This window comes from Pongo abelii, chromosome 7 (genome assembly GCF_028885655.2).
Source record: "Pongo abelii isolate AG06213 chromosome 7, NHGRI_mPonAbe1-v2.0_pri, whole genome shotgun sequence".
NCBI lineage: Eukaryota > Metazoa > Chordata > Mammalia > Primates > Hominidae > Pongo > Pongo abelii.
The window spans coordinates 24,973,317-24,982,591 of record NC_071992.2 but is presented as its reverse complement, the minus strand read 5'-3'; the positions used below and the strand labels follow the sequence as shown (position 1 = coordinate 24,982,591).

The window sequence follows — 9,275 nt, the reverse complement described above, 5'->3', positions numbered from 1 at the left end:
CCCCTCCTCCTGTGACACAGCTCTGAGTGACAGGAGGCCAGGGCTTCCTTCCTGCTGGGAATCCTTACTTGTCCCTTCTCTGCCTTCAGGCTTGGCTGGGGTGGGGGGCGTGGAGGGGGTGTGGGGGGTGTGGCGGGGGTGTGGGGGGCGTGGCGGGGGGATGTTCCTGCCTGTGTCTCCCTGGATTTTAAAGGGCCAGGTTCTTGGGCACTGGAATTCGCCCCTCCTCCCTCTGGGGAGAAGGACACCAGCCCTTGCCTGTATCCCCATCAGTGGACCCAGGTTGCTCAGCCCTGCAGGCACCTAGGAGACCCATTTCCCGCTCCCCTTGCCCTGGAGGACCAGCTTTCCCTCTCATCCACAACTCCCAGGAGGCCCAGGCGTGCCCCCATGCTGTCTGTCTTCCGCAGAGGGGAGATGGGGCTGTTCCAGCCACCCCCTATTTCCCTCCTGCACTGCCCATGGCCTCACTTGGAACCCTCGGCTGGGTGAGCTGCATGGAGGCTGAGCAGCCTGTAGAGGGCAGCACATGCCAGAGCTTCCCAGCCAGCTGCTCTGGAGGCGGTGGAGGGGAGGCAGCCACAGCCCTGGAGCCCTGGAGCCCTGGACCTGGACAACATGGCTTCCCCCAGGGTTGGAGCTGCTTGTCTTGCCACAGCCTGCTCTCTCTCAAGGATTTAACCCCTGATCTCCAGGTCTTGGTGCCACGCAGCCGTGCCAGAGGTTGTCTTTGTTTCAAGTTTGCTGTATCCCAGACCTAAGCAGCGTTTTCCTGGAGTCCACCCCATGGCCAGGCCCTCTCAGCTACGACACCTTTCTCAGGCGAGGTGACTCCTGAGCTCTGAGCCCACAGCCCCACTGGCTCCTGGCTCTGCCCCTCCTCCATGGGACTGCATCTTTTACACCTAAAAAGGATGGGGGCGGTGAAATTTGGGTCAGGGTTAGAAAACAGAAAGGGGTAGCCAGGCACGGTGGCTCAAGCCTGTAATCCCAGTGTGTCTGGAATTGGTGGGTTCTTGGTCTCACTGACTTCAAGAATGAAGCCGCGGACCCTTGCGGTGAGTGTTACAGCTCTTAAGGTGGCGCCTCTGGAGTTTGTTCCTTCTGATGTTCGGATGTGTTGGGGGTTTCTTCCTTCTGGTGGGTTCGTAGACTCGCTGGCTCAGGAGTGAAGCTGCAGACCTTCGCGGTGAGTGTTACAACTCTTAAGGCAGCGTGTCTGGAGTTGTTCATTCCTCCCGGTGGGCTCATGGTCTCGCTGGGTTCAGGAGTGAAGCTGCAGATCTTTGCGGTGAGTATTTCAGCTCATAAAAGCAGCGTGGACCCAAAGACTAAGCAGTAGCAAAATTTATTGCAAAGAACGAAAGAACAAAGCTTCCACGGTGTGGAAGGGGACCCCAGCAGATTGCCAATGCTGGCTCCGGCAGCCTGCTTTTATTCTCTTATCTGGCCCCACCCACATCCTGCTGATTGGTAGAGCCGAGTGGCCTGTTTGACAGGGCGCTGATTGGTGCATTTACAATCCCTGAGCTAGATACAAAGGTTCTCCACGTCCCCATCAGATTGGTTAGATACAGAGTTTCGACACACAGGTTCTCCAAGGCCCCACCAGAGTAGCTAGATACAGTGTCGATTGGTGCATTCACAAACCTTGAGCTAAACACAGGGTGTTGATTGGTGTGTTTACAAACCTTGAGCCAGATACAGAGTGCCGATTGGTGTATTTACAATCCCTGAGCTAGACATAAAGGTTCTCCAAGGCCGCACTAGAGCAGCTAGATACAGAGTGTCGATTGGTGCACTCACAAAACTTGAGCTAAACGCAGGGTGCTGATTGGTGTGTTTACAAACCTTAAGCTAGATACAGATTGCCGATTGGTGTGTTTACAATCCCTGAGCTAGACATAAAGGTTCTCCAAGGCCCCACCAGAGCAGCTAGATACAGAGTGTCGATTGGTGCACTCAAAAACCTTGAGCTAAACACAATGTGCTGATTAGTGTGTTCACAAACCTGGAGCTAGATACAGAGTGCCGACTGGTGTGTTTACAGTCCCTGAGCTAGATATAAAGACTCTCCACGTCCTCACCAGACTCAGAAGCCCAGCTGGCTTCACCTAGTGGATCCCGCACGGGGCTGCAGGTGGAGCTGCCTGCCAGTCCCGCACCATGTGCTGGCACTCCTCAGCCCTTGGGTCGATGGGACTGGGCGCCCTGGAGCAGGGGGTGGCACTCATCTGGGAGGCTCGGGCTGCACAGGAACCCACGGAGGCGGGGGAAGGCTCAGGCATGGCGGGCTGCAGTCCCGAGGCCTGCCCCGCGGGAAGGCAGCTAAGGCCCGGCGGGAAATCCAGCGCCGCACCGGTGGGCAGGCACTGCTGGGGGACCCAGTACACCCTCCGCAGCCGCTGGCCCGGGTGCTAAGTCCCTCATTGCCCGGGGCCGGCTGCTGGGAGTGCGGGGCCCGCCAAGCTCACGCCCACCTGGAACTCCAGCTGGCCCGCAAGCGCCGCATGCAACCCCGGTTCCCGCTCGCTCCTCTCCCTCCACACCTCCCTGCAAGCTGAGGGAGTGGGCTCCGGCCTTGGCCAGCCCAGAAAGGGGCTCCCACAGTGCAGCGGTGGAAGGGCTCCTCAAGTGCCGCCAAAGTGGTAGCCCAGGCAGAGGAGGCGCCGAGAGTGAGCGAGGGCTGTGAGGACTGCCAGCACGCTGTCACCTCTCACCAGCACTTTGGGAGGCCGAGGCGTGCAGATCACGAGGTCAGAAGATCGAGACCATCCTGGCTAACACTGTGAAACCACATGTCTACTAAAACTACCAAATATTAGCAGGGCGTGATGGCGGGTGCCTGTAATCCCAGCTAATTGGGAGGTTGAGGCAGGAGAATGGCGTGAACCCGGAAGACGGAGCTTGCAGTGAGCCAAGATCGCACAACTGCACCCCAGCCTGGGCAACAGACCCAGACTCTGTCTCAAAAAAAAAAGAACACAGAAAGGGGCAATTGTGGCCCAGCTTTTTCCCCATGGGGGGTGGGGGTACTGTTTCAATCCCCCACATTCCTCCAGCCCCACCCTCCTCCTCTCTGGACCCACCCTGCTTTTCCTCCTGCTCCATTCTCCCTCTTTTTCTTCCCGTTATCCCACCCAGGAGTAAGTAAGTGTCACAGGGGAGAGACAGGTATCTGGGCCAGTGGTGGGAAGATAGTGTGGCGATTCCTCAAGGATCTAGAACTAGAAATACCACTGGACACAGCAATCCCATTACTGGGTATTTACCCAGTGGATTATAAATCAGGCTACTATAAAGACACATGCACACGTATGTTTATTGTGGCACTATTCACAATAGCAAACACTTGGAACCAACACAAATGTCCATCAATAATAGACTGGATAAAGAAAATGTGGCACATATACACCATGGAATACTATGCAGCCAAAAAAAGGATAAGCTCATGTCCTTTGCAGGGACATGGATGAAGCTGGAAACCATCATTCTCTGCAAACTATCACCAGGACAGAAAACCAAACACCGCATGTTCTCACTGATAAGTGGGACTTGAACAATGAGAACACATGGATACAGGGAGGGGAACATCACACATCCGGGCCTGTTGTGAGGTGGGGGGTAGGGGGTGGGATAGCATTAGGAGAAATACCTAATGTAAATAATGAGTTGATGGGTGCAGCAAACCAACATGGCACACGTATACATGTATGTAACCAGCCTGCACCTTGTGCACATGTACCCTAGAACTTAAAGTATAATCATAAAATAAAAGAATTTTCCAAAACAGTTGTAGGTAAAGAAAAGCAGATTTCTGGCCAGGCGTGGTGACTCATGCCTGTAATCCCTGCACTTTGGGAGGCCGAGGTTGGTGGATATACCTGAGGTCAGGAGTTCAAGAAGAGCCTGGCCAACATAGTGAAACCCTGTCTCTACTAAAAAATACAAAAATTAGCTGAGCTTGTTGATGCATGCCTGTAATCCCAGCTATTCGGGAGGCTGCAACAGGAGACTTGCTTGAACCCGGGAGGTGGAGGTTGCAGTGAGCCGAGATCGCACCATTGCAGTCCAGCCTGGAAAAAAAGAGTGAAACTACATCTCAAAAAAAAAAAAAAAAAAAAAAAAAAAAAAGCAGATTTATTAGAGAAAGTAGGAAAATGTGTAGCAAGGAGGCAATGGGCAACCCGCAGAAGAGGAGCTGACTGCAAAGTAACAAAGACTTGCTGGAGATTTTATAGGCTAGTGTTTATGCTGACTGTTGAAGAGGGCTTTGTGCAGGACAGGTGAGCCAAAGTTGCAGTGAGCCAACTTGCATATGTCTGATGACAGCTGAGTGCGGGAAGATTGTGAGTTATTTGCACAGAAGGGCTCTCTGTCCTGGACCATGAAGAAAGGCAGACTTATGTAAACTACGAAAATCAGAGACAGGTTGAGGATGCAAGCCCATGACATAGCCACAGGAGCTTTTGATGACATGTGCCCAAGGTGGTTAGAGCACAGTTTGGTTTTATACAATTTTTTTTTTTTTTTTTTGAGACAGAGTCTCACTCTTGTTGCTCCATTCACCTAGGAATGACTGTCTACAAACTAAGTAGCTCTTGGTCAGTCAGTAAAGAGCTGTGTATAGGGCACTGTCTAAGTGACCATAGAATCCAGCAGCTCCTCACCCAGTTCCAGAGTCAGTCTGAGGGGAACAGAGGCTCCCTGCTCATGAATGTCTCCTCTTTGCCTTCCTCAGGCAGCAGGATCCCATATCAACCATTTCCATTTTGTGATAGAACTCTTCTGGGACTGCCCTCCCCATTAAGAGTTTTTCCAAGATCACTGAAGACCTCATGAGTTTTTCAGGTTTCAGGATTATTTTATGTCCTTCAGTCACAGGGGGAGCTTCAGTTAGTGTTCCATCGCAAGCTACTAAGTGCCTCTCAGATGGAAACTTTAGAGGCCCCGTTCCCTGGAGGTGCTCACAGCCTTTTGCCATTAGCTCTAGTCAGTGCTCCACACAGGGCACAGAGAATGTGTGGTTACCTGTACTTTGGTTTCTATTCTACACTGTGTGGTCCACCCTCCAGGGCCAAGGGGCCTGAGGTGCTCGAAAGACTTTCCTGCAGGCCCTGGTGGCTCTGTGTTAATGCTGTCAGTCTTCCTGAAGTCCCTGTCTCCTCATCCCCTGCCTGGATCTGCACCCAGCACACATTCCTGAACCCAGACACTCCTCAGTGCCATAAAGACCTGGCACACATTTCTGATCCTAACTCAGGGTCTGGGGCCTGGCAGGTGCCCAGGGCGCTCCATTGCTCAAATCCAAGCCTGTGGAGAGGATGACATTTCAATCCCAGGTTTCTGGTGAGCCATAAAACCTTTGTTTCTATAGCGCTATCCCCTTCTATCCACCATGTGAGGGGTCAGGAGCCAACTCACCCAAGGGTCTATGAGTCGGGCCATTGACCCTACTGTGTAGGGTCACAAGCTGGCACCCTTCAATACCACACATTGGGTCTGCCCTCACAGCAGCAGTGTTCTTAAGTGGATGGGGAGGTAAGTAGCCCAAGGTCAGACAGTTGGACCTGGGTAGACAATAGACTTGGGGACAGACTTTGGAAGCCACTCCCCTGATTCCCCTGTCTCCATGGGGTCTCAATACTAGAACCCTCAAGGTTGGTCAGGGAGTGTTTGTGCCTTGACCATGCAAAGGATGCCCGGCTGTGGCTAGGGATGCCCCAGGCGTTCCTCTCCCTCCTACCTACTCCTCAGCCTCTGCAGGTGCCCGTTATGGCCTCTGTGTCCTTCATTCTGTCCACTCATGTGTTCACTGGGCCCCTCCTTGGTGCCAGGCACCTGCTACTGAGGGGTGCCAAGCCCCTGCCAGAGAAGCTTGGAGCTGGGTCACAGCAGCAAGGGGACTGGAGGCAGTGGCATCAGTGCACTGGTCAGTGAGGCCGCTGTGGGAGGAGGGAGTGGGAGCAGAAGCTAAGAGTGGACTGAAGTCCTTCGGCCAGGAAGTAGTTCAGGCTTTAAGAAGAGGAGAGACAGGCATCCCGGGGAGGGAGCAGGCTCAGGATGGGCCTCCAGTGCCGCCTCTGAACCTCACTATCCAGACTACAGCAGCGCAGTGGGAAGCGCCTCAGCTCCTGCCCCTTCTGCTGGCTACAGCCCGGACAGGACCCGGAATCAAACCACAGGCCCTGGGTCACCGCTACCGGCAAGAACTGGTTCCTCTCCGTCCATGCACCCACCCACACAACCTGGGCCCTCTGGGAGGTGCTGGGGGAGGCCATGCCCCTTTTCTGAGTGCCTGGAAGTGACTGCGGGAAGGGAGTACAAGTGACCACGCCTTTTTTCCGGGGTATTAAAGCGGAGGAGCACGCTTCAATTCTGGCAGTATAGCTGGCACCCTTCAACGCGCACAAACTGCGGGGATGACTCCCGACGATTTCTGATTGATTTTGGCGCTTTCGACCGGAACTTCAGGGGGGAGAAGATCCTCCACCTCCTCCTTTCTCTTGGGACTTTGGGGACAAAGCGCCCTGACAACCATGGGGGCTCCAGTACAGCGCTATCTAGCAGCCAGGACAGCGTCGGGAACCAGACCATGGCTCTCGGGCCCCAAGACCCTAAAGTTCGTCGTCCTCATCATCGCGGTTCTGCTGCTGGTGAGTCTCCGCCGCGGTGTCTGGCAGGGGAAGAGCGCACCTGGCGCCGGGACTGGGCAGGGAGAGAGGGAGACACGGTGGGGATGCTTGCCCCGGATCGCCTGCGGCCGGGCATGTCCGGGCAGAATGAACCCGCCATCGGAGTCAGGGAAAGAGCGGGGTGCCCGGGCTGGGCGGGAGCGACCCTGCCGCAGCGGAGCAGAGCGCGGGCTCCCCCTGGCTGTCCCGTGCAGCGAGGAACGCACTGAGCTGCCCCAGAGGAAGTTCCAGAAATCAGCAGAGGGAGGGAGTCAAGATGGAAACTCCCGAGTGAACTTCAGGAAGCCACAGAGCGGTTGCCTCTTTACTTCTTTCGTTCGTTCCTTCGTTCGTTCCTTCTTTCGTTCCTTGCTTCTTTCCTTCTTTCGTTCCTTCCTTCTTTCGTTCCTTCGTAACATTAAGGTAGGCTGCGCGCGGTGGCTCACGCCTGTAATCCCAGCACGTTGGGAGGCCGAGGCGGGCGGATCACCTGAGGTCAGGAGTTGGAGACCAGCCTGGCCAACATGGTGAAACCCCGTCTGTACTGCAAATATAAAAATTAGCCGGACGTGGTGGCAGGCGCCTGTAATCCCAGCTACTCGGGAGGCTGAGGCAGGAGGAGAATCGCTTGAACGCGGGAGGCGGAGGGTGCAGTGAGCCGAGATAGCGCCATCGCACTCCAGCCTGGTGGACAAGAGGGAGACTGTCTCAAAAAAAAAAAAAAATTAACCCTATTTTTGCATTGTTAAACGTGTTCCTTGGAGATCAGTTTAACAAACACGTGGTGAAAAAGCTTTCCAACGCTGTTTTTTGCGACTTTCATTTCCTATAGAACCCTGAAAGTGGCAGGAAGCGGTTAACCTAGGTGCTTGCAGTCAGGGTCTTCCACTACCACCCGTGTGTCCCCTCTGTATCCCATAGGTAGGACCGCGGGGTGGCTCCTTCCTTCGGCATAAAAAGTGTAAAGTCCTCCTTGTGAGTTGGCTTTGGAAACTGAGATTGGTAGTGGGGTGCACAAGAAGGACATAAAAATAAGATGTGCAGACTGCCAGGACTTTTTCAGAGTGATTGACGTTTCTGCCAACAGTGCTTTCTAAGGTTCCTTACGTAATACCAAAAAACAAAAGGGGGAGGATAAAACAAGATTACAGGAACCATGAGAGTCTCCATGTTTTCTTTCAACGAAGTAATACTAAATTCAGAACAGCAGTGACATTTTCACCTCTCAAAAATTACACAACTGACTTCTACAATAGTTTATAGTGGGTGGACCTACCTGAGGCAGCTAGAAGAATGGCTGTGTCAGGACAGTGGCCCTGAAGAGAGAATGTGTGGATGACCTGTGTAGACAAGGCCAGCAACCTGAATTTCACGGTTTTGCGAATGTGAACTCTGTGTGTCCCAAAGGAGGCCTTGATCCCTCCACCAGTCTTGCCTTATTAAATGCATTTCAATGCACAATTGCTTTTTAAAATTTTGGAGCTAACACAAATCACATTAGATGTTTTATGGCAGTACATTCAGATTGATCTTCTTTTAAACAAGGGTATTGTATTTACTACATGGGTAAGCCACAGGTTAATTCACTGTTGCCATCTAGAGGCAACTGGTTATATCCCATCCGGATGGGATATAACCCAAAGCAAATTTGCCTTTGCTAATTCTAACAGCATTGTACTAAATACCTTTGTATGTATCGTGTGTCCACATATCCGTGTGCACCCGCTTATTGGGCAACTCCATAGAAGTAGAATTTTACTTTTACTTCCGTGGGATAAATGATTTCAGAAGTTTCTTTAGATGTTCACAAATTTTCTTCCAAAAGACCCTTGAACTCAGCTTACACTCACACCTAGTCCACACATGTGCCTGTGTCCCTACACCCTTGCTACACTTAGCTTTCATTCGTTGCTAATCTAGGAGGTAAAACGTGATTCATCACATTGTTATGTATTTTCATTCTTTCATGGTATTAGGAATTTTCAAGGATACAGGAGTCTTTGGTAGTGGAAGTAGATGACCGGGGGATCCAGATGAGACAACAGGGGAGGGTGGCAGGGAAGACTGAATTCCCAGCTGTGAACTTGGAAAACCGTGGTCAGCTGGGGCCAGTCGCTGCCACCTGCCATGCCTGTAAATGGAGATAAGGTCTTCATCTTCAGGCTGTCAGGAGGACATCAGATGAGCCCGGAGCTGAGCTGAGTTCCTGACCCCAGGTCTTGGCTCTGTCAACGTTGGACTGGTCCAATCTGTGTGACAGGTGCTTCCACCCCGCCCCTCTCTTTATCAGAGTAGGAATCGAAAAGATCCAACAGCTCAGAATCTCGGACTCTGAGGCTCTCACGGACTCCTGAGATTGGAAGCTGGGAACAGCTGGGCCCTGCTGTGCTTCCCCTCCAGCTCTGTGACTCTGGTGTGGCCCCAGCTCCTGCCTGTAAAGTGAAGAGGAGATAAAAATCTTCAGCAGTCTTGTGTAAACCTCAGAGGGCTGTGTTATCAGGTGTGGGAGGATGAATCACATCCTCAGGGCTGGTGTCAGTCACTCTGGACTGGATCCCCAGGGCACATGTCCTGCACCCAGCAGAGGCTGCACCTGTTCCT

General features: G+C 52.9%; 1 protein-coding gene across 5 annotated transcripts in view; it reads left to right on the top strand.

Annotated features, from left to right (window-relative positions):
• The first annotated feature begins 6,081 nt into the window (after window positions 1–6,081).
• Window positions 6,082–9,275, top strand: part of LOC100431896 (tumor necrosis factor receptor superfamily member 10D-like) — a 29,978-nt gene continuing 26,784 nt past the window's right edge. Inside the window, exon 1 of one of the 5 annotated variants that reach the window (XM_054561348.2) lies at window positions 6,082–6,656. In XM_054561348.2, coding sequence (XP_054417323.2) covers window positions 6,540–6,656 — 117 coding nt within the window. In that variant the 5' untranslated portion in view covers window positions 6,082–6,539. The remainder of the gene's footprint in view (window positions 6,657–9,275) is intronic. The other 4 variants (XM_054561347.2, XM_063726588.1, XM_009243621.4 and 1 more) reach the window with 4 other exon arrangements.